The sequence below is a fragment of the Galeopterus variegatus genome, unplaced genomic scaffold, assembly GCF_000696425.1.
Source record: "Galeopterus variegatus unplaced genomic scaffold, G_variegatus-3.0.2 Scaffold508, whole genome shotgun sequence".
NCBI classification, from domain to species: Eukaryota; Metazoa; Chordata; class Mammalia; order Dermoptera; family Cynocephalidae; genus Galeopterus; species Galeopterus variegatus.
In genome coordinates, this window is record NW_007726619.1 from 529064 (window position 1) to 553748 (window position 24685).

The window sequence follows — 24685 nt, forward strand, 5'->3', positions numbered from 1 at the left end:
AAGGAGGAGAGAAGGAATTGAGAATGTCTTAGGGGAGTTGTTAACTGCATTAAAAAGTATGTGCTTGAACGTATTGACTTGCTCAGTGTCTTCGTAATCTTCCTTGGTGACATGCTAACCCATATGGCTAGTTTTTTCTGTGCTTTCACGCTAAGGCTACACTCCGGTTTTTGGAGTTCACGTTGAGTTCAGAGGTCGAAGTCTTTTCCTGGTGCTGATATTTCGATTTCCTTTCCTCTCTTCCCTTTCCCCTGCCCTCTTCCTTTTCCCAGAATCCGGAGCTACTGCTGGTGGATCGTACCCACGGGGAGATGATTCCTCATGAAGAGCCTGGATCCCCTACAGAAATCAAATGTGACTTTCCATTTATCAGACTAAAATCAGAGCCAGCCAGACAGTGAGACAGTCACCGTGGAGGGGGGACGGCGAAAAATGAAATCCAACCAAGAGCGGAGCAACGAATGCCTGCCTCCCAAGAAGCGCGAGATCCCCGCCACCAGCCGGCCCTCCGAGGAGAAGGCCACGGCCCTGCCCAGTGACAACCACCGGGCGGAGGGCGTGGCATGGCTCCCCGGCAACCCTGGTGGCCGAGGCCACGGGGGCGGGAGGCACGGGCCGGCGGGGACTCCGGTGGAGCTTGGTTTACAACAGGGAATAGGTTTACACAAAGCATTGTCCACGGGGCTGGACTACTCCCCGCCCAGCGCTCCCAGGTCTGTGCCGGCGGCCACCACGCTGCCCGCGGCGTACCCTCCCCCGCAGTCAGGGACTCCGGTGTCCCCTGTGCAGTACACTCACCTGCCGCACACCTTCCAGTTCATCGGGTCCTCCCAGTACAGCGGGCCCTACGCCGGCTTCATCCCTTCACAGCTGATCTCCCCGCCGGCCAACCCTGTCACCTCCGCCGCGGGGGCCACCACTCCCTCCCAGCGCTCGCAGCTGGAGGCCTATTCCACTCTGCTGGCCAACATGGGCAGTCTGAGCCAGGCCCCGGGACACAAGGTGGAGCAGCAGCACCTGGGCAGGGCGCAGGGGCTCCTCAGCCCGGGGTCCCCGCCGGCCACCCAGCAGAACCAGTACGTGCACATATCCAGCTCTCCGCAGAGCTCCGGGCGCGCGGCCTCGCCTCCGGCCCTCCCCGTCCACCTGCACCCCCACCAGACCGTGATCCCACACACGCTCACCCTGGGGCCCCCCTCCCAGGTCGTGCTGCAGTACACCGACTCCGGCGGCCACTTCGTTCCTCGGGAGTCCACCAAGAAAGCCGACAGCGGCCGGCTGCAGCAGACCCTCCAGGCCAAGGAGGTCCTCAACGGGGAAATGGAGAAGAGCCGGCGGTACGGCGCCCCCTCCTCGGCCGACCTGGGCCTGGGCAAGGCCGGCGCCAAGCCGGTGCCTCACCCGTACGAGTCCCGGCACGTGGTGGTGCACCCGAGCCCCGCGGACTACAGCAGTCGCGATCCTTCGGGGGTCCGGGCCTCCGTGATGGTCCTGCCCAACAGCAACACGCCCGCAGCCGACCTGGAGGGACAGCAGCCCGCCCATCGGGAGGCCTCGCCCTCTACCCTCAATGACAAGGGCGGCCTGCATTTAGGGAAGCCCGGCCACCGGTCCTACGCGCTGTCACCCCACACGGTCATCCAGACCACGCACAGCGCTTCAGAGCCGCTCCCGGTTGGACTGCCAGCCACGGCCTTCTACGCGGGGACTCAAGCCCCTGTCATTGGCTACCTGAGCGGCCAGCAGCAGGCCATCACCTACGCCGGCAGCCTGCCCCAGCACCTGGTGATCCCCGGCACCCAGCCCCTGCTCATCCCGGTCGGTGGCACGGACATGGAAGCGTCAGGGGCAGCCAACGCCATCGTCACGTCGTCCCCCCAGTTTGCTGCAGTGCCTCACACGTTTGTCACCACCGCCCTGCCCAAGAGCGAGAACTTCAACCCCGAGGCCCTGGTCACCCAGGCCGCCTACCCAGCCATGGTGCAGGCCCAGATCCACCTGCCTGTGGTGCAGTCGGTGGCGTCCCCTGCCGCGGCTCCCCCCACGCTGCCCCCCTACTTCATGAAAGGCTCCATCATCCAGTTGGCCAATGGGGAGCTGAAGAAGGTGGAGGACTTAAAAACGGAAGACTTCATCCAGAGTGCGGAGATCAGCAACGACCTGAAAATCGACTCCAGCACCGTGGAGAGGATCGAAGACAGCCACAGCCCGGGCATCGCTGTGATACAGTTCGCCGTCGGGGAGCACCGAGCTCAGGTAACGTTCGCCCGGGTCACACAGGTAGGGGACACCCCCGACTGCGATGCTGTCATCACCTCCTGGTGAGGTGAGCAGCTTCTGTGGGGCAGGACTCAGGGTTCTCAGTTATAGCTAGACCTCAGACTTGGCCTTTCCCAGCCATGTTCTCTAAGAAAATTAAACCCTCCTTCCCCATGGCATCTGTTGCTTGTAATGAATTAACCTCTGTGCCTCTAGAGTGGGGCTAGTTATGTACCATCCTTGGGACAGTGAAGAAAGTCACCCTCTAGTTATTTTTTTATGTTCTGTGAGTCGGATGAGGCGCCCTGATTGAGGAAGGCTACAGGGCTTTGGTCTCTTCCGTGGTCTTTCTGCCCTTTTTCTCATCAGGAAAAGAAGCTGCTGGTGCAGGTGAGGATGTTAGGTGCTGAAGCTGCCATGTCCCATTCCAATATCCATGTTCTAAAATACAGGTTTTAGTATTATTCAGGTATGGTAAGGCGCCCTGATTGAGGAAGGCTACAGGGCTTTGGTCTCTTCCGTGGTCCTTCTGCCCTTTTTCTCATCAGGAAAAGAAGCTGCTGGTGCAGGTGAGGATGTTAGGTGCTGAAGCTGCCACGTCCCATTCCAATATCCATGTTCTAAAATACAGGTTTTAGTATTATTCAGGTATGGTAAGGCCAACAGATCAGGAGATGACTGCATTGAAAAGATAGGTGGTGGTTCTCGCATATCCCAAGAGGAGGGGGTTCGTCACGCCATGGGGGCACATGGGAAAGCACCAGGATCGGTCGGGAGGCAGCAGGAGCAAGGGAAAGACAGGGGCAAGAGCGTTTATTGTGGTTCCCACCGGAAGGAACAGGGAAGGCAGGGTACTCAGACTTAGGATTGGCTACTGTGAATAATTTTAGTGGGCTCTGGTGCACAGGGGTTGTCTCTAGTTGCCTGGTAGCTGTTCCTGCACTGATGAGGACAGGTGAATAGTGGCCCAGAATGTGATAGACCAATAGAATTGGTGGTTGGGGGATGGGCTCTGGATTTGTTGGTTTTCATGTGAAAGGTGTGCACCCAGGTGGGTTGTTTGTTATCTCTAGGAATTAGCTAATCCTAGGAGAGACAGTCACTCCAGGGTCAGCAAGGCCCTGCAATGTGAAAGTGTCAGAAAATATAGAAAATACAAAGCATGGTTAACGGAATGAAAAGTCAGGGCTTTCCCAGGTGACCTTCTCGGCTTATAGGAAAGTCAGATGCAGCCAAGCTGAGTCATGTTAAAAACTAGACATATGACTAATCCTCTTTTAATTTCCATGGGTTCCTTCAGTCCACCTTTCCCCAGTCTCTTAAATCAACAGGTTTGGCCCCCAGCTGGGAATGTCCTGGCTGAAGAACCCCCTCTCTGGAAATGTTCCCATCCAGGACTTTGCAACACTCAAACGGGACAGAGCCTCCTTCAGGTCTGAGTTGAAAATAGTCATGGAATAGCTGATATTTGGGACATGCGAAGAAAATAAAACAAGCAAAAAAGAAACTCATTAATGGTTTTAAATGCTTTGAGCATTTTTTTTATAAGATCAAATGAAGAAGGGAAAGGATCACTGTTCCAAAGTGCTTTCTAGACCCTCCTGGGAATGATTGGCTTTGGGGTCTTGCAGAACATCAGGGAGCCTGCATAGCCTAGAGCTTTTAGCCCCAAATGCTTTTCTTATTTATGGTGAAATGTCACTGTAGGCTTAGTCTTTGGTAAGCCCCAAAAAAGACCTCTCAGAAGTTCTGATTCAAAAAAAAAAAAAAAAAAGAGCAAAACTCAGGATTTTTTTTTTAAGTGGCATAATTATTTAGAACTCACTGCCCATCTGTAGTGGCCACTCACTTCTTACATGAAATAGGGTGTGGATACTCAGAGAAAGAAGACTGGTCGACTTGAGCAAAGTTGACTCTTCAGAGACCCCAGGTGGAGCATGGAAAGTAAACAAAAATGAAGAGTAATTGTGTTTTTCACAGTACTTTGAATCCTTAGAATATTATTGTGGACAGAGGTAGGCACGGGAAGAGGTTTGGTTTTGAAATGCTGCTGGTTCCTGACCAGCATGTCTTGAGAATAAAGACAGCCACTTTAGCTCTGGGCTGCCCCTGCAAGGCCCCAGCAGCCTCGCAGCAGAGCACAGTCTAGGAGAGCTCCTCAGCTCTCTTCAGTTCTTAGAGAGGAAGAATCTAGGTGTGTTCTCTCCTGCTCAAAACTTTGCAAAATGAAAGCTTAAATGATAGAGAAACTGGTTTCCATGTGAGAGCTCTGCTCTCATCTCTTTCCCATAACCAGTCTCTTTGCAGTCAGCCAAGGTGCAAATTAGCAGGTGGAATGTTTGTCAGGGCCTGTTCACAGGTCTGTCGGGGTGGCCCCTGGTGGCCGTGCTGCATGCGGGAAGGGCTTCTGCAAAGACAGGCAGGCAGGAGGGCTGTGGGCTGCTAAAAAGACGGCTTGGGTTTCATGCTGTAGAAACAAGTGCGAGGTCCTTAGGCAACCAATCGTTTGTCACTTTGCCGAGAAGCCTATCAGAAATCGGCTGACATCATCACAGCTAAAATACTCCACCAGCTGTGTTTGCCACAAGTAACAGGTTCAGAATCAGTAGAGTCAGAGAGAGAACTAATGTCTGGACTTAAATTGAGGATCCAAGGGCTGCATCGTCAGTGTCTCCCTGAGTTTTCTCCCCTGGCCTGAAGAATCGTCTGGGTCTTCTCAATTGGTCAGAAATCACTCATACTTGCACCCACAGGGAAGTGTAGAAATGTGTAAACTTTTGAACTTAATCAGCAAAATCACCAATGTGATGGGGAAATTGTGAAAAAAGGGAAGGTTTTTAACATGATGGGTGACTCTGTGACCCTAGGCATAAATCCTGCTTGAATACAAAGTCATGATGATGCCCGACCTCATAAAACCTCCCAGGCCATTCCCAGTGAAAGCAGGGTGGTTGGGGGAGGGGAGAGCCGGCTGGCTTCGGGTCCATGGCGGGACATGCTGTCTCACCTCTGAGCTGCAGAGCCTCTCATCTCTAAAACACACGGACGGTTCCTTATACGAGGTCATCTCTTGGAACTCCTTGGTTTTTAATCCTTTGCGTTTCTGCCTTCCTGAACAGCCCTTGTAAAATGTATTGGCATTGGCTAACCAAAACCCAATGGGGCATCATGGGGAAGATTTATGGACCTCAGACTAATCAGCACATAGACAAAGTAGGAGCTAAAGCCATCCCATATAACACTGAGGAGTTGTTTTTTGTTTGGTTTTTTTTGATGATTATTTTTAGGCGCTGAATTCCTACTTATTATTGCGGATAGATGCCTCCAGTGTTATCCAGGCTGCTGCTTTAGATGAGTGAGGCAGTAGCAGTATAGGAGAAAAACGCTTTCCCATATTCATCACCATCCCTGTGGCTTTGCCATACCCAGAACAGCGCATCTCTGCACAGGCAAAGCTTTTTTTGCATTCACAGTCCCTCCACCCCAATGCTGGGGGAGGAGTAAAGGACATTCCAGGCTTTGTTGTTAATCACCATGTGCACAGCAGGAAGCCTGCATTTCCTGCAGGTGGAGGACAGGTAGCACATTCCACCCCTTTCGCCATGCCTTGATTCTGGTTGAGAGCCCCAAAGGATAATAGAACCCTGTCCCTTGAACCTTACTTCCAAATATAATCCACTTAACATTCTCCAGATTTGAGGTCGTAAGTCTGCATCAGCATGGAAGCCAGAGCAACTCCAAAGAAGGAGGGGGTGTCACACCATGTCCTGGAACAGAAAGCAGGTTAGCTGCTAGGAAAATGTGGGACTTAGAGCCAAAACGATCTAAGTCTGAATCCCCCTCCACCACTCAGTGGCATTGGGACCTTCCTTGTATAATGTAGGTGTGTCCCTTCCCTGCTTCAGCTTAGGTGACTTGGGCCCTGAGAAGAGAAAGGTTCCCTTCTGAAAGATAAAAAAAAAAAAAAAGCTCTAAAAAGAGTTTATGGAAGTCGAGACAGTCTATAAAAGCCTAGAAAGAAGGCTGAACTTTTCCAGTGAGTGCATAAACCGTTTTTATCCCGCCTATATTCTTGGAACTGCGTTACTAATATTCTGTAGGAAGGCTAAATAACCTCTGCTGGTTGTGCACATACACAACCTGTTTTTCTCAGTATGAGCTGGAGTTGCGAAATGGATTGGTGGTCCCATCCCCAGATCAGCAAGATAACTGACACAGAAACAGGGGCTCAGGAGCTCCCCTTCTGCAGTGAGGTGGTTGGGAGAGAGCCCTTGCTGGGGATGGCCCCACCTGGGAGCCTTTGGCTTCTGCTTTCCAACAGCGTCGTATCTTGTGAACAGCCTCCCCTCCCTCTGTCTCCCTACGTTCAACTTTTCTGAAGAGTACCCAGGATTTGCTCAGCAGAGTTGTAGTAAAACATATTTGTAAAGTGCTCTGGGCTGACACTTCCCTTGACTGCTTTCCACTTGTTATTAGAGCTGTCTGTCACTTCCCAGATCCTCCCGAAGTGACTGCTTCCCTGACTTACTCGGTGGCTGTTTAATATTCAGTGCCATTTTCTTTTCCCGACTGTCCTGGTGTGTGCGTGTGTGTGTGCGTGTGCATGCTTGTGCAGCATGTTATAATGATGTATTTACTGCATGTCTACTGAAGGCTTTTCTTCTCTAATCTCACTAGTTTTTAATTGGACTGCTGTGGACTGTGAGTCATCGGTAGGAGTACCATGCATTGAATGAATTAGTGGGTGCCTAAAAATAGCCAAGGCCAAAGCAAACCTACTTGCCAATGTTGAACATGCGGGGCTTGGTGGAAATGAATCCTAATGTATAAAAAAATAGTGACTGCTCCGTGTGAAAAGCCCAGCCCTGGGTCTGTGCCCCAGTTGTTGGTAATAAACCTCCTTATCAGTGCTGATGCCAGAAAGGCTCTAACAGAGAAACTATATCAAGCCACATTTTCGTTTGTGTGTCTGTGTACCCCTCCAAAAAAACAAAAAAAAAAAAAAAGAGGAAGAAAAATGCTCTCCTTTAACCTTTGTGTTATGTAAGTGCTCCCAACTGGGTGATCTTATAAGTATTTTCAAAGCAGATGCTCTCAGATTGCTGTTGTTTATAGCTTTTTATTTTAAATGAATATACTTTTTTGTCTAAAGCAGCTTTAGGCTTACAAAAAATTGAGCAGAAAGTGGAGAGAGTTCTCACACACATGCAGTTTCCCCTATTATTAAAATCTTGCATTAGTGTAACGCATTTGTTACAATCGGTCTGCCAATATTGACACATTATTATTAACCAAAGTCCATAGTTTACATTCGGGTTTACTCTTTGTGTTGTACATTCTGTGGGTTTTGATAAATATATGATGTCAAGTACCTAGCATTACAGCATCATGCAGAATAGTTCTACCATCCTAAAAATCCTTTATGCTTTACTTGTTTCTCCCCTGACAGTCTGCCTCAAACCCCTGGCAACCACCAATGTTTTACTGCCTCCATAGTTTTGCCTTTTCCAGAACATCCTGTACAAATCCTATGGTGTGCAGCCTTTTCAGATTGGCTTCTTCACTCACCAGTAGGCATTTCAGGTCCCTCCATGTCTTTTTGTGGCTTTGATAGCTCTCTTCTTTTTTGAGCTGAATATTCAGGGTACAAATTTTAAGACCCCAATGGAGGAAGACAAGTGGGATAGAATCTGTGTGCCTGGGAGCTGCAGCATCAGAGCTGCCTGGTCACCTGTTGGGCACTGTCCTTCCTGGCCAGCCCTGAGCCTCCTAACGGGCCATCCCTGCAAGGGAGCCCAGTGAGCCATGCTCCAGAGTGTGAGAAGAACCCAACTTTTAATTTGGGTTTTGCGTTTAGAGGTGTCACTGCTGCTACTGAGCAGCCCTGAAACACTTCCACCAAAGACTAAGTCAGGCTTAGCATCAGCATGATTAAATGCTTTAAATAGAAAACTCACAGATATTCTTACACTCAACTGAAGAGTTTTGAGTGTTTTTATTAATGATTTTTAAACATTGAAATAAATGGGTCTCTCACTTGTCCTCTTAATCACGGCTACACGGTTTTCTGATTTTCTTCATGTCGTGAACATAGTCATGCAAACTAGACTTCAAGGAAAGCAGATTGGCTTTCCTCTACAGGTAAAACAGGATCAAGAATTTCACTGGCAAAGTTAGGAATTCCCAATTTAATAATTTCGCCAAAAGCAAGACATTCACTGAAACCCCAGCTTCTGAGAGATTTCATTACTCCCTGTTAAAGGCAGATTTGTATATTTGGGATAGTGTCACACAAAAACGTTTTGTAAAACAGATGCCCTTCACACTTGTGAAAACAGTGATTCTTGTGAAGGAAAAGGGAGGCATATTTAAACAATAGACACTTGGTTTTCTTTCTATCTTGTTTTTGGTGATATGTACATATGTGTGCATATAGGCATCGCACTAATCTAAGATCGAAATATACAATCAAACAGGGTAAACACGTATGTGTGCATGCAGTGTTTAGAGACAGTAGTTATTGATTAAGTAGGGAAAGGAATTTTATTGAGCTTTCACACAGAAGAGCTAAAAATGATCTTAAAAGCTAGTTGTTAGCCAGACTTGGAAGGTGACATTGAATAATTACCAGCCCAGAAGTGAAGCTGTGTTGCCTCCCTGCCTTGGTTCTTCCATCTAGAATGGAAGTGATGGTGTTAGAGGAGTTGGTTTAGGGGCTGCAGAGGGAGGGGTAGACAGATTGTTCTCCTAACAGCAGCGGGGAGGAAATGGGCGTGCAGAGGAGTGCAGGAGCTGGAGGAGTGTGGGAAGGGTGGAGGACGAGGGGAGGTGATCTGCCCCTGAAAACGAGAGGTACTGGCTACAAGGCACCCAGAGATGAAAGACAAGTATCTGTGCTCCATTTTGTCCTACACACTGCTTAAAGTGTTTGCAAAAGGATGTATTTATGGGATGAAAAAACGGGCTCTGACAAGCTGCCAGGAGTTACATAATATGCTTTGATTGTACACGGTACTGCTCCCACAAATTTATTTTCACTGGGGTTTAATCAGAGACCATCCTGGAAAAACATTTGGAACCCCGACAAGATCATAAAGTGAATTAGTGACTATCAGCACAGCTGAAGGAGCAAGAGTGGAGAGAAAGTAACCAAGTGGGATTCGAAGAAATCATGCCTGTCTCAGCGTCTGACAGGGGAGCACTGAGTAGGGCAGCTGTGGTTCAGCCCAGAAAGCTCCCTGTTTCAGGGTGAGCCAGACCCTGGGGAACTTCTCTCTGCAGAGGACTATATGCCCATGTGTTTAGTCCCAGCAGGTGGGAAGATACAAGGACTGGCAGAACCTCTCCATGTCTAAACATTGACCTGTTTCTGTTGGCCACAGCAATGTTTCTCTGAATGGAAGGCTAACACGGAACTATTTGTTCCTGCAGACTTTTACTGAGCAATTATTACATGGCAGGAAGCATCCTAGACTCTGGGGATAGAATAATGAATTTGGGGGAAGAGATGAAACAGACAAATATGCAAGCAAGTGAAAAAAAAAAAAACTACGTCGAAATGTAAGAAGTGCTATGGGAGAAAAATAAAGCAGCATAAAGAGAATGAGGAAACTAGGGACGGAGTGCTGTTATTTTAAATAGGGTGGTCAGGGAAGCTTTCTCTGAGAAGGAGAATGGGGAGCAGCCGTACTCGAGCCACAGAGGATTCCAAATGGAGGGAATGCTCAGGCCTGGAGCAGACGGTGTGACCACAGTGCAGTGAGTAGGGGGTGGGATGCAGATCACATCAGGCTTGTTCATGGTGACCTTTACTCCAAGTGAGATGCTGGCTTGGCCAGGACAGTGGTGGCAGAGGTAGTGAGAAATTGTGTCATTCTAGGCATATTTGTAAGAGGAACCGACAGCATTTGCTTATGATTTAGATGCATGCGATACAAGAGAGAGAGAGAGAGTGGGAAGTAAAGTGTGATTCCCAGGCCCTTGACGTGAAGAACCGAAAGAACAGAGATACCATTTATGGGGATGGGGAAGAACCTGGGACATGCCATCGGGCAGGGGCATATCAGGGCACCTGTTTTGATCACGTTAAGTTTGAGTTGCCAATGAGACATCATCAGGTAAAATGGAAGCCGGGGTCCAAATACACTCTTGTAAAGTTGCCTGTATGTTCTGTCTCCTCGTGGAAGGCAAAAGACTGGGTCTTAAACAGTAGGTACTCTTCTGCAGTGCTCAGTGTGCACTTACTGAACTTTAAAAACACTGCAAAACCTGGAGTGTATCATAATGAATGCTCGGTCAATAATATTTTGAAGCTCTCAGCACCATAGGGAAGACCAATATGGGTCTCAAATTCAAGGAATTCACAGACTCATTGTTCCAGTTGTAGGTGACATCATGTCACAAAATCACACTGTCTCTGGTCTCTGTTTCATGTTCAAAACAGGCCCTGGTGGCATTCACAGCACACGTTCAGGTATACAATGCTCCTCTCCAGGAGAATTTCAAGCAGACAGACTTCACCTTATGTATTCTCACTGAAAAATAAATAAATAAATAAGTGGGATTTCTTCTTCAACTGTTAATGATCAGCTAACCTTTAAGAATGTTTATGTCCTTATGACAAACCTGTTATCAAGTAAAAATAGATTTGTTATGAATACTTTAGGGTATTTATTTGAGCTCTGTTAGACAAGACTTTAACTTTCACCAAAGAAAAGAAAAAATTTACTTTAGTTCATATACATTCAGACCAGTAGAAAAAAAGGACATTAGATAGTTCAGGCTAGGTAATTAGTGAGTAGAAAAACAGCATTTGGCCTGAGCTAGCTATCCAATCTGCTGCCTACAATGATCAGATTATCTGAATTAACTTTCTCTCCTAACTCGGCCTGCATAAAACCAGCTGAGCATGTCTGGTGGTGGCATCTTTTCCCAGGATAGCACAGTTCTTTTGAGAGGAGGTATATCCAGAATTTAGGCAGAAGGGACCAAAGACAAACCTTTGAACTGATGGAGAAGAATCTCTCAAACCTATCCCGGTTATAATAAATTCCACTTACATCAGCTCTTTGTAGTACACATCTCAAATATTCTTCTCTTTCCCCATCATTTTTCTATAATGATTCTTTAGGTAGGCTATTCTAGCTATAGACTACATCACAGTATTTAATTCTAAGGCCTGTCTTTGGACTTCTAAGGTGTCCAGAAACATTATGGTGTCTTTAATAGTAAGCATAAACATCTATATCATAGCTCTTAGACTACTCAATTATGTTAGCTGTTATAAAGGCCTTGAAGACATTTCTTCTTAACGAGTCTACAAATAGTTGGTAACGTGAAAATCTTCATATAGATTTATCTATGAGTATACAGTAGATATTATTTTTGGAAAATGAAATATCAGCTGCTCCAAGGAGTGTGTATAATATGGCTCACACACCAAAGACCTGTCCATTGGTAGGTGTCAGGCTGTCTTCCAGGAACGACCCAGACTGTGCCCAAAAGCAGGGAATCATCAGAAACATGCAGAGTTCCAAAGGAGGCTGATGTGTTTGGAAATAGGGCTTCTAGCATTGTGAACATGGTATTACTTCTGACCGGGGTTGAGCAGGAATAAGCAACCAGTGAGTCTGGTAGAGATCCTTATGAGATATTTGCACGTGAGAACTTTGTTTTATGACTTGGAAAAGCAGCTAAACCATCCCCACTTGAACTAGAATGTGTTCTCTCTGCTCAGCTTGCGTTGTTAATAGTCTAAGAGGTTTGGGAGAGGCTCTGTGAGGCCAGTTGCAGATTGGTCCTCCCACTTAGAACACAGTGGGCATCCCCATCTGATACTGTAACTTGTAAGTGCATTTATTTCTATGTGTGTATATGCCCATGGATATGTGTGATATAAATGTCATTTTGAAACTGAACATCAGCCTCGTCACACACTTGTATAGAGTGACTATATATGAGTAAGATATAAGACAGACCCTAGATCATAATTTTCTGTACCATTAAACAAATCCATGAGCTTATGCTATTGGATCTTATTTGTTTCAAGTAATATTCACCATTGTTGGGGGTAGTGGAAATGTTAAGCTCATCTCTTTTGCTGGTATAGTAATATCTTTGTCCAGAGGGACAGAGATCAGGAGGCATAGGAAAAAGAAAATGGGTTTGAGGACCAGTAACAGATTAAATCCCAATTCCTTGAGCTAATAGCTATGAAATTGAACAGATCTCTCTGAGACTATTTGTAAAATTTCTAAAATTGGAACAGCAATACTGGTCTCACTAATATATTGTGAGCATTGAACAAAATTATGCTATGTAAAGTTGGTACCTGAGAGTTTGACCAACAGTAGGCACTCAGAAAAATTTAGCTCTCTTTACATTATTAAAATAGCCCAGAACAGTGGAATTTCCCCTCAAATAATATGCACATGTGTAGACTCATGCTTACACTCACACAGTAGAAATAGGCTTCCATATAAATTCACTTTAGTTGTCCCTTCTAAAAACACTTCTGTCTTCTATAGATCCCATAAAGACTGCCATTCTACAAGTGTGTCTAGACCTAGACCAATCAGTTACCAAAGAAGATCAAGAAAGTTAAGTAGAAAAGCCACAATCGATGCAAATTTCATGGAAATATACTGCTTTTTAAAATTTGGGGGTTGTATTTCAGTTCTTTATGTGTTTGTGTGTGTGTCTGTATGTGTGTAATATTGATTTTGATTTGCCTGTATATCTGGCCATTTGTGTTGCTCTTCTTTCTCCCCCTGCACCTGCAAACTTGTACGTAGATTTTTTTCCTACCTAAAGAATACTCTGGTATTTTCTGTAGTACAGATCTGTTGGTGGTGAATTTTCTTAAGTGCTATTTGTCTGAAAATGTCTTTATTTTGCCTTCATTCTTCAAGGATCTTTTTACTCCCTATAGAATTCTTGATTGGCAATTCTTTTTCTTTTGCACTGTCTTCTGGCTTCCATTTTTTTGTTGAGGTGTAAACTGTGAGTTTAATTGTTTCTTATCAGGAGGTAATGTATCTTTTGTTCTGGAGGCTTTTGGGATTTTTTTCCCCTGTCTTTGGCTTATAGCAGCTTAACTATGATCTGCCTGGGTGAGGATCTCTTTCTCTCATTCCTGCTTGGGGTTAGGCCTTCTTGAATTCATGGCTTGTTATCTCTCATCAATTTGGGAAAATTCTTAGCCACTGTCTCCTAAAGTATTACTCTGCCCCTTTATTTCTCTCTCCTCCTAGGATTCAAATTATGTCTGTTAAACCTTCCCAAAGTATCTTCTATGTCTCTCCTTACGCTCCTCGTTATTAGACATTTTTCCATCTCTGTGTAACATTTTCCATAATTTCTTCTAAAGCTCTAATTACAGAATCCATTTCACTAATTCTCTCTTCAGTCGTGTCTATTCAGTTGGCAAATTCATTGCATTCTTGATTTCACATGGTTTATTTTTTTTTAATCCTAGAATGTCCATGAACCTTCTAAAAATAGATTCTAGTTCTCTTCCAAAACCCTCAAGCTTGTCTTTAATCTTGCAAATATTGTAAGCACAGTTATTTTAAAGTCTATATCTGATGACTTTATATCAGAAGGCCCCGTGGCCATAGTTTTATTATATGTTGTTTTTACTAGTTTTTATTCATATTGTCTGGTCTCCTCATGACTCACCCCTATTTTTTATTGAATGCCAGTCTTTTATTTGCATAATTATTAGTCTAATTATTTCAAGACCTTAACCCAGTTTTTTGGGGCTTCAGATTTTGAAAGGCCTATCTGCTTCTGATTACACTTCTAAGGTACCATGTTCTGGGGTCACAGCCCAAAAGAGTGGGGTTCACCAGAGAGCACCTTCCCTTGGTGTACCCTGAACTTCCCTGTCCCCCATGCTGTTTAGATTATTAAAAGACAGTTGGTTTCACAATGGTTTCACTTTGGAAAGTTCAAAGGCCCTCAGGAGAAAACAGGGCCCAAACACCGGGTTCAGATCTCTGGGCCATCACTCATTCCTGATCTGAGCCAGTAATTTTTTACTATCTTACTTTCTGTCCAGGTCTATAAGAAAAAAAATATTGTTCAGAGTTTTTTATCTTATTTGTTACGTGTTTTTTGTTCAGAGTTTTTCATTGTCCTCGGCAAGAGGCTTGATCCAAATTACCTACTACATCCAGAAAGGACATTGAAAATTGACATTTTAAACTACTTCGTTGTTATCTTTTTCCTTTTCCTATAAAGTTGAAGAAATTAAATTTCCATGAGAATTGAACTGTTAAAAACCTCAAGTGTATTTCAACCTACTTTAATGACGATGGAAAATTGTGGACAGTTTGCAGGTCCTTGCATGCACCATCTTATTGCCTGTGTTCGCAGATCCTTGCTTCCGGGAATGTCTTTTTCTTGCAAACACACCTCTACTCTACCGCGACTATTTTTTAAAACTCAGCACAGTGAATCCTTCCTTACTCACCGCTTCTCCAACCCGGCGCATCCCTCTCCTCTCCCCTCCGGCAACTTCACACTGTGCAAAGCTCAGTGATGGCACCTGCCGCATGGATTGGCAGTTCTTACCCACGTGCCTCTTTTGCCCACTTGATTCTGAACTCCTTTGGGACCAGGACTGCCTTTTCCAACTGATTTCCTTATCATGGTTCATGACACACAGTGGCATGGAGAAAATGGCAGCTGTTGAGAGGATACTAGGCTTCACCTGCTTTCATATGTTTTTCAAACAAACACGGAGACTGATTTGAGTACCTGGAGCTTTATCTTGTGGATAGACCAAGCACTTGAGCCGTCTGCGTCCGTTTTGCCCTCTCACCAGCAGTGCCCTACCACAAACCTCTCCCAATCCTGCCCATCCTTCAGAGTCCTGGGAAAGCTTCCTTGCTGCCCTTACTGATTATGCTCCCCTTCAAGGCCTAGGGTACACATTCATTTACCCAATAAATATTTATCAAGCTTCACCCATGTGCCAAGCACCCATTTGGGGTCTGGGGATATGGCGATCAACACACAAGCGCTGCCTCGTGGAGCTTACATACAGCTCCAACCGGGTCCGTGTCTAGCCCTGTCATACGTGACAACAGCAGCTGTCCAGTGCACTGGTAAAGTGCAAGACCATACCTTGGGCTCTGAGTCACCTGCAGAGCCTCCCTGAGTGCTGAACACTAAGTAGATGTTTTGTTGTTGCTGGGGTCGGTTGACTTGTTTTAACAGAGACTAGCTGTCGAGCTAATAGTCAGTAAAATATTTTGAATACTGAATGGACTTTTACACTGGACAGTGTTTTCACTGGTGTCTGCCCAGCATCTATATAAGGTAAGTACAGGTACACAGAAAGTTAAGAGCCTCATTTGTAGTGTGTTACTGGGGAGGGAGGTTTGTAAACTTTTATTTTTTTCCATTCAGCTTCTGTGTCTGTGTGCATACATGTGTGTGCACATGAGTGTGTGTGTGTGTGTGTGTGTGTGTGTAAAATAAAACAAGAATATAATGTTTTCATTTGTCGCCTTCCCTTTTCCTTTCTCTGTCTCTCTCTGTTTCTCACAGGTCAGCGTTGAAGTTTTGGTAGAGTATCCTTTTTTTGTGTTTGGACAGGGCTGGTCGTCCTGCTGTCCAGAGAGAACCAGCCAGCTCTTTGATTTGCCGTGTTGCAAACTCTCAGTTGGGGACGTCTGCATCTCGCTTACCCTCAAGAACCTGAAGAACGGCTCTGTTAAAAAGGGCCAGCCCGTGGATCCCGCCAGCGTCCTGCTGAAGCACTCAAAGCCCGACAGCCTGACGGGCAGTAGACACAGGTATGCCGAGCAGGAAAATGGAATTAATCAGGGAAGTGCCCAGATGCTTTCTGAGAACGGCGAACTGAAGTTTCCAGAAAAAATAGGATTGCCTGCAGCGCCCTTCCTCACCAAAACAGAACCCAGCAAGCCCACGGCCACAAGGAAGAGGAGGTGGTCGGCACCGGAGACCCGCAAACTGGAGAAGTCAGAAGATGAACCACCTTTGACTCTTCCTAAGCCTTCTCTAATTCCTCAGGAGGTTAAGATTTGCATCGAAGGCCGGTCTAACGTAGGCAAGTAGAGGCAGGGTGGGGGACAGGAGACGCGGCTCTCCCTTACCATTTGTATCCAGATTACTGTACTGTAGGCTAAATAACACAGTATTTACATGTTATCCTCTTATTTTAGGTTTCTGTTCTAACCTGGTCATTAGAGTTACAGCAGGTGTGTTGCAGGAGACTGGTGCATATGCTTTTTTCCACGGGCAGTCGGGGTTCCAGGCAGCCTGGGTGGACATGAAGGTGGCTTCATAGCTCCTGCCTTCTTGAGCAGCCCAGAAGCCACCAGGGGGTGCTGACTCCCACTAGTTGCAAGAGAAAGTTCTGTGGGAAGGGGCCCGCAGGGATGTGGGGGTGCACGGGTGCCGTGGCGGCAAGTGAGGGTCTCTTTTTCTCTGCCTCCCTCTGTCTCCCTCTCTTGCTCTCAGCATGGGGTTGGGGGTCCAGAGCAGTGCCCTCCTGGGGTTCACACATGCAAAATCCACATCAGGAACCCTGCTTCAGGGCATCGTAGAGAGGCGTCAGACGGAAGATGGAAAGCTAACTGTTTAAAAGAATGTTTTTCTCTCCAACATATTTTACAATAAAAGCAACTTTGAATCATATAGATATATATATATAATTCCCCCTATGGGGCCTGACTGCACTGATATATATTTTTTTTAAAAGAGCAACTGCCACACGTGGGATTTCGTTTCTGCTTTGCTAGTGCAGTGATGTCGCCAGGGTGTCATGGTGGGCAGGGAAGCCCCTGCTCACGTTGCCCCACATGGGTGGGGGTGAGGGGTGGCTGGGAGCAGGGATTGGGGAGAGAGTGAACACCCACGCTGGTTTCTGTGCAGTGTTAGGAAAACCAATCAGGTTCTTGCATTGACTTCGCTCCCAAGTGATACGTGCAAACCGCCCTGCTGTGAGAGCATCGGAAGCTCTTTGCATTGATTTTGCAAAATCTTTTTGTCTTTTAACTCTAGTCTATTTATAGTTCATGACTATGGACAACTTGGGTGCCACTTTTTTCAGATTTCAGTGTGACAGGAGGAATTAGATTTCAAAGAAATGAGCATATATTACTATCTCTAAGCACTTAAAATGCTGTTCACACTTTATTACCAAGCATCTTGGTCTATCATTCAACAAGTACTGTATCTCACTTTAAACTCTTTGGGAAAAAAAAAAACAATAAATAACTAAGTTGCTTTCTTTTTTTTCAACACTGTAACTACATTTCAGCTCAGCAGAGTTGCTCATGAGCAAGATATTGAAAGTTTCAATGTGGTTTAAAGGGATGAATGTGAATTATGAACTAGTATGTGACAATAAATGACCATCAAGTACTACCTGACAGGAGGCACTTTTCACTTTGATGTCTGAGAACGAGTTAAAGGCATATACGGAGTTGGCAGAGAAACTGAGAGAAAAGGGATGGAGAAAATACTCATTTTTGTCCAGTGTTTATTTCGAAGATGAACTTTTAAAGAACCTTGCAATTTGCACATCTTGAGTTTATAATTTGTGTGATATTCCTGCAGTTTTTATCCAATAACATTGTGGGAAAGGTTTGGGGGACTGAACGAGCATAAATAAATGTAGCAAAATTACTTTCTAACCTGCCTAAATTCTAGGCCGTTTTATAAGGTTATGTTCCTTTTCAAATTCATTTTGGTCTTTCCACCACATCTGTCACAAAAAGCCAGGACTCAGCAGGACTACTCTGAGAATTTTCTTCAGATTCATTGAGAGAGTTTTCCATAAAGACGTTTATATATGTGAGCAAGTTTTTTTTTTTTTAAAAAAAAAAAAACAATTACTTTATTATTGTTATTAATGTTATTTTCAGAATGACTTTTTTTTTTTCTGTTTGAAATCAAATCAAGATTTAATGTTTGGTACAAACCCAGAAAGAGTATTTCATAGTTATAAACCTTTCATTCCCAGAGATCTGAAATATCATTTGTGGGTTTTAAGTGCATCTTAAAGTGCTTTAAAAAAAATTTTTATAAGTAGGGAGAAATTTTTAAATATTCTTACTTGGATGGCTGCAGCTAACCTGAACAAGTACTTATCTGACTTTTCTTTTTCCATTGAAAATAGTACTATTTCCATATCACAAATTAAAAAAAAAAAAACAACTAATAACCCACATTTTGGCTATCTAGTATTCCTTTACATTTAGCTCCCACCAGGACTCATGATTTTTATAAACCATTTTCTGGGGTGTACCAAAAAAGTTTGAATAGGTTTAGAGTAGCTAGAATCGTTCCTTGACTTTCCTTGAACTTCATTACCCTCTCAGCATGCTTGCAGAGAGCTGGGTAGGTTCATTCTTGCAGTCAGACTGCTTCTTTAGTGCTGTATCTTTTTCAACGTTTCTGTTCAGAGAACTTGCTTAATCTTCCATATATTCTGCTCAGGGCACTTGCAGTTATTAGGTTTTGTTTTCCCTTTTATGTTTTAACCTTTAATGGTAAGAGGAATACGGGCCGCCACATAGACTTTGTTCTCATTAGTACCACTATTTACAACAACTCGTGGATTCAGAAAAACACACACCACCTTCTGGCTCACTTCGAGTATGGAACTGACTGGATCACTACACCAACACTAAAATGGGAAAACACACATGGTTTGGAGCAATAGGAACATCAACATTTTTGTGTTCTGTTTCAGGTATAGGAATTATAAGGTAATTGGTTCTTTCTCAACCTTTGTCCCATTTCATTCTCTCGCTTTTTTAGCATGTGCAATACTTTCTGTGCCAATAGAGTCTGACCAGTGTGCTGTAGTCGAAGCTCTCTCCCTTTTGGCTTTTTCCTTGTTTGGTTGATCTTCCCTGTTATGGCCAGAGAAGGGCTGGAGGGAAGGGGCCAGGAGGGGAAGATCCCCTTTTCCCTGCTGCGGCTGCTGGATGCTGGGAGCCCCCTGTGTCTGTCGCCATGTTGCAGAAAGAGCCAGCCACGACCTGGGGAAGTGCCGCAGTCCCCTATCACCACATGGAATAGTGAATGTGAAGTGTGGAGAGGAAGGAGGCAGATTCATTTCTGAGACGCACTCTGGAGCAGTGTAGCCTGGAGTCGACCCATTTTCCACCGTCTTTTCTGCACTTGGGCAGGCCCCTCCCCGGGGGCTATGTCCTTGAGACTCTGCGCCTTGCCTCTGAGCATGGGCAGGAAGTGTGACCTCTTGTGTGTGTGCGTGCTGAGCGTGCCGGCTTGTGGCTGTGGAGGGGACCACCTGCCAACCATGGTCACCACTCCTTTGTGGCAGCTTTCTCTTCAAATAGGAAGAACACACAGAAGCCAGGCCTCGTTTGCAGACTTGGCAAGCCCCAAGGCTCCCAGAGCAGCCTTGTCACTGCTTCTGTGTAGCAAACATAACAATGACAGGGGTAGAAAATCTTCGGTGCCGTTCAGCTTACAAGGATCAGCCATGTGCCTCTGTACTGTGTCCAGTTTGCAATATTTACAACAGCCCTCTTTGCTTCTTCTTTCTTTCCTGTTTTCCATTTTTAAACTAACAACAGCAGGCCTTTTGTGTTTACAATGGAACACAATCACCAAGAAATTAGTCAGGGCGAAAAGAAAAACTAATAATATTATCAATAAGAAACCAACAAACAAGAACCTCTCTCTTTATTATAGGCATTTCTAAATATATAAAAACGACTGTTCCTTAGAATGTGTAACTTAAGAATCATTTCAGTTTGTCTGGGCCACATTGGGGCGGGGCGGGAGGGATACAGAGATGGGTGCCACTTACCTCAAATCGTTTAAAGTGGAAATCCAGATTGCATGTTCATTTGGACTTTCAGGATAGTTTTCTATGTCGGTCAGTTTCTTGTTTTCCCCAATTCACCCAGTCTGGCTTGGGATGATTTGATTTTTGTTGTTGATGTTGATCCCATTTCTAGCTCTGAATTGTGACCCCTGTGTTTTCTGTTAGGGTTTTCCCCCCACCAGGAAGTGGCGGCATCCGTCCTTCTCCCCTACAAGGAACTCTGCGGAAACTTTCACACCTCTTACTCAGGGACGGGGCTGGTGTGTGTGTGGTACGCCGATGTGTCCAGAGCAGCACTTTGACTGCTCTGCAGTAGGGTTGTACAATTTCAAGGAATGTTTGGATTTCCTGCATCTTGTGGATTACTCCTTAGAAACTGCATAGATTGCAATATAATATAATGCTGCATGTTCACAACGAACAGTAGCTCCTAGTAATCATAAAATCCACTCTTTGCACATAGTTTGATCTTTACTGAAATGTGTTGCCAAAATTTATTTCTGTTGTTGTAGCTTTGGATTTTTTTTGTTTGTTTGTTTGTTTTGGTTTTTTGTTTTTTTAAGAAAACAATTGACAATACCCTTTAACATCGGTGACTACTAAGGAAACCTATTTCTTTCATAGAAAAATCTCAAATGCTTTTGAAGACACTAATGCCATGCTATTTCAGATATGGGTGAGGAAGCAGAGCTCTTGGGACAAAAGGCCAGGCTTCTTGGGCTGTGTCGGTTGTCATGGCTACTGTTTCATGAACCACAAGCAGCTTAACAAACTGTGGTCTGTTCTCTCCTGAAACCCTTTGCACTTCAATTTCCTAGTTGGTCACCCTTGATGATTCCAGGTGAAAATAGGGCCGGTAGTCTCTATGGCCCGGTTCAATTTCTTCGGTGGTGATATGAAAAGAAAGAGAATTACATCTTTTTTTTTTTTTTTTTAAGTGGAGTGGAGGCCTTTGCTTCCACATTATGTGTTTTTAACCCAGAATTTCTGAAATAGAGAATTTAAGAACACATCAAGTAATAAATATACAGAGAATATACTTTTTTATAAAGCACATGCATATGCTATTGTGTTGGGTTGGTTTCCTCTTTTTTCCACGGACAGTGTTGTGTTTCTGTTGATAGGGAAACTCCAAACAACTTGGACACCTCTACTCCGGAGCTGAGATTTCTTTTACATAGATGACCTCGCTTCAAATATGTTACCTTACTGATAGAATCTTTTCTTGTAGCACTATACCTTGTGGGAAGTTTTTTTAAAATGTACACCTAATTTGAGAAGCTGAAGAAAAACCATTTTGAAGCACTCACTTTGAGGAGTACAGGTAATGTTTTAAAAAATTGCACAAAAGAAAAATGAATGTCGCAACGATTCATTCAGTGTTTGAAAAAGATGGATCTGTTGAAACAGTTGAGTTTCATACTTTGTTTGTTAAAAAAAAAAAAAAAAGCAGAGAAGGGTTGAAAGTTACGTGTTCTTTTGTATATAGAAATTTGTTATGTCTAAATGATCAGATATTTGTATGGTTATGGCCTGGAAGAATTACTACGTAAAAGGCTCTTAAACTGTACCTATGCTTACTGTCATGTTTTTGTTACACACAGCCCTCATCTGAGGGAGGGGAACTCTGTGTTCTGCTATTTGAGAATACTGTTCATTCCTGTGCTGGAAGTACTTCTCTGAGCTCCCTTTTAAGTCTAAACTCTTAAGCCATTGAAATTTCTTTTTCATCAGAGACGATGTTTGACATTTTCAGCACTTCCTGTTCCTATAAACCCAAAGAATATAATCCTGAACAAGAAGTGTTTGTCACAAGGGATCCTAGCTACCAATAAAACATAACTCATCATGGGGACAAAAAAAAAAAATTGTTTAGCCTTCTTTCCCCCCATACCTCATTTACATGGGGGGGGTAAAAACAGGAATTTCGATTGAAATGTCTCATTTTACTTTAGTTTTATTTTGATTTTTCACTAGTATAAAGAGGCCAAAATAAATGTGGAGCAACTTCTCAGAAGAGTTGTATTCCTATCCCCAAATCAAGCCAGACAGCAGAAACTGGACAGCTGTGGGGAGACGGAACATACCCACCTACAGTTCTTAAATTCAGAAACCCATCCCCTCCTTTAGTGTGAAAGGCAATTGTTCTGGTAGCTAACATTCACCTGTACGACAGCGGGCGGGAACAGTGGCTTCAGTTTTTCATGTCCCCGTGACTTGCATACACATGGTTCGACTGTATTAAAATGAAGTGCATTTGGCCAATAGGTAGTATCTGTACAATAACAGTCTCTAAGAATTTCCATACCTTTTCTGATCTGAAAGGACTCAAGTCTTCCACTGCAGAAAATTGGAGACTTCGCCCACCCACGTTTTCTTTCCCCTTAGTTTGTCTGTTTGCTGTCTGGATGGCCATTGAGCCTGTCTCCTTTTCCATGGCCAACCTTGAAGGCCTTTGTTGGAAGCGTTGTTTACAGAAACCCTTACCAAGATAACATACTGTCCTCCCAACAAGTCTGAGGTGACACTAGCTTAGAGCTGTTCTTTAAAGAGCAGTTATCAAGAAGCTAGGTGCATAGGTTTTCTCCCGTTCTTGTACGAACCACCTGCTCTTATCTGATCCAGGAGTGGGGTAAATTCTTTAGTCAGTGAATCTTAAACTTGACACCTGTGCATTTGGTTCTGTGAATACTGCCCTTTGGCTGGGTTTATTCCTCCCCGGCCTGTACTGCTCAACTGTAAACCCAAATTAGTGTTGACCGAAAGGAGGTTTCAATACGGTCCTGTCAGTCTTTGTGGTGGCCTTCGGATAAGACAGAGTCCTCATTTCTAGCCAGTGGGGTCCTGGCCCCAGAGCCATTGCTGAGATTCCTACAATTGGATGTTTTAATACCAGATCAATACCAGATCATTACCCAAACTTCCAATCGTATGCCTCCCACAGGCCAAGGGAAAACAGACACCAGAACTCGGGTTGAGGGCACTACCAGACTGACATGGCCAGTACCGAGGAGAACTAGGGAAGGAATGATGTTTTGCACCTTACTGAAAAGAAAATTTTAAGTGCATACATAGTTAAGAGCTTTTATTGTGACAGGAGAACTTTTTTCCATATGCGTGCATACTCTCTGTAATTCCAGTGTAAAATATTGTACTTGCACTAGCTTTTTTAAAACAAATATTAAAAAAAAAAATGGAAGAATTCATATTCTATTTTCTAATCGTGGTGTGTCTATTTGTAGGATACACTCGAGTCTGTTTATTGAATTTTATGGTCCCTTTCTTTGATGGTGCTTGCAGGTTTTCTAGGTAGAAATTATTTCATTATTATAATAAAACAATGTTTGATTCAAAATTTGAACAAAATTGTTTTAAATAAATTGTCTGTATACCAGTACAAGTTTATTGTTTCAGTATACTCGTACTAATAAAATAACAGTGCCAATTGCAACTGTGTGTGTTCGCCTTCTGTTAGAGCCTCAAAGAGAGAGGAAAGGAGGGCCATTCACTCCCGCTGTGATCTCGCGAATTGTCCTGGGTGGGTTGGTGGCAGAGAGTGACAAGGGCCGCGCCTCCTCTACTCATTGTTTTCTGAAGGGGCATATGCTTGAGATGAGGCTCTCATGCAGCCCATGTCCGCATCCACTATATCTTGGTTTCTTTGGTTGATGTTTATGTCTCCTGTCTGAACGCTGCTATTTATAACAGGTATTATTTGTTTTCAGACAGCATTTGGCAGCTTCACGGGCTCATGTGGCAATAATCAATATTCTCTACAGCTTTGCTGTGAACTGGTTCATGATCTGAGGTTCATTCGTGTTGCCTGTAGTTCATGCTTATTAGAAATGCAGCCAGCAGGGGTTCCTGGCATGAAGGCTGCGTGTGGGTGTCAAGAGTACTGCGCCATGGCTCTGCACTGGGCCCAGTCTGAGAAAGACGTGGCTTAGCAGTTGCCCCAGCAGGTCATTGTTTAAGGACCCTTGACTTTCAGGTAGGCCCCCCATCCCCCTCTCCACACGTGGCGATCAAGATCAAGTCCTTCCAGCCTGATGGTTACACAGAGGTACGAGAGGACTCTGGGGTTAAATCAGAGTTTTCACTTAGTCCAAGGAGGAATGGAAACTCTTCCCTTTCACCGTCTTCTTAGTTAGGTGTTTTGGAGACATCCAACCAGGACTCTGCTCTTATGACTTAAGAGTTGAGGTCCTGACACATTGTGAATATTTTGATTTTTCAGTAGTATAAAGAGGCCACAATAAGTGTGAAGAATGGGCATTAAACCAGTGGTGATCAGGTGAGCCTTGCAGAGCAGACTAGAAGGGCTACCCCAAGTCCTTCTGCAGAGGAGCCTGGGCAAACCTGCCCTCATGCCGTGAGCAAACCCGGTGAAGCAATCTGACCCTCTGCCTTCCCAATTTTGTTTTCATTAGGTGCCAGTTCTGACAAGTTTGCAGTCCAATGGCTGTGATACCGGTTAAATTGACTAGGGAAAACCCATAGCTTCACGTGCTGCAACAGGGCAGGCCTTGAAACCATTAAAAGCATCACCAGAGCCCACAGGTTGGAGCAGGCCAAGGTGAACAGCTT

General features: G+C 44.7%; 1 protein-coding gene across 1 annotated transcript; it reads left to right on the forward strand.

Annotated features, from left to right (window-relative positions):
- Positions 1-432: 432 nt before the first annotated feature.
- ATXN1 (ataxin 1) lies at positions 433-23549 on the forward strand. Its single transcript, XM_008569542.1, has 2 exons — positions 433-2256; positions 15817-23549. The coding sequence occupies exons 1-2, from the start codon at positions 433-435 to the stop codon at positions 16345-16347; spliced, it is 2355 nt and encodes a 784-aa protein (XP_008567764.1). The 3' UTR covers positions 16348-23549.
- The last annotated feature ends 1136 nt before the right edge of the window (positions 23550-24685 follow it).

What these genes read in the sequence shown, in the direction of transcription:
- ATXN1 (XM_008569542.1), top strand. Translation starts at nt 433, where the DNA reads ATGAAATCCAACCAAGAGCGGAGCAACGAATGCCTGCCTCCCAAGAAG. An exon ending in TCGGGGAGCACCGAGCTCAG is followed by an intron (nt 2,257 to 15,816) that starts GTAACGTTCGCC and finishes TGTTTCTCACAG; the next exon opens with GTCAGCGTTGAAGTTTTGGT.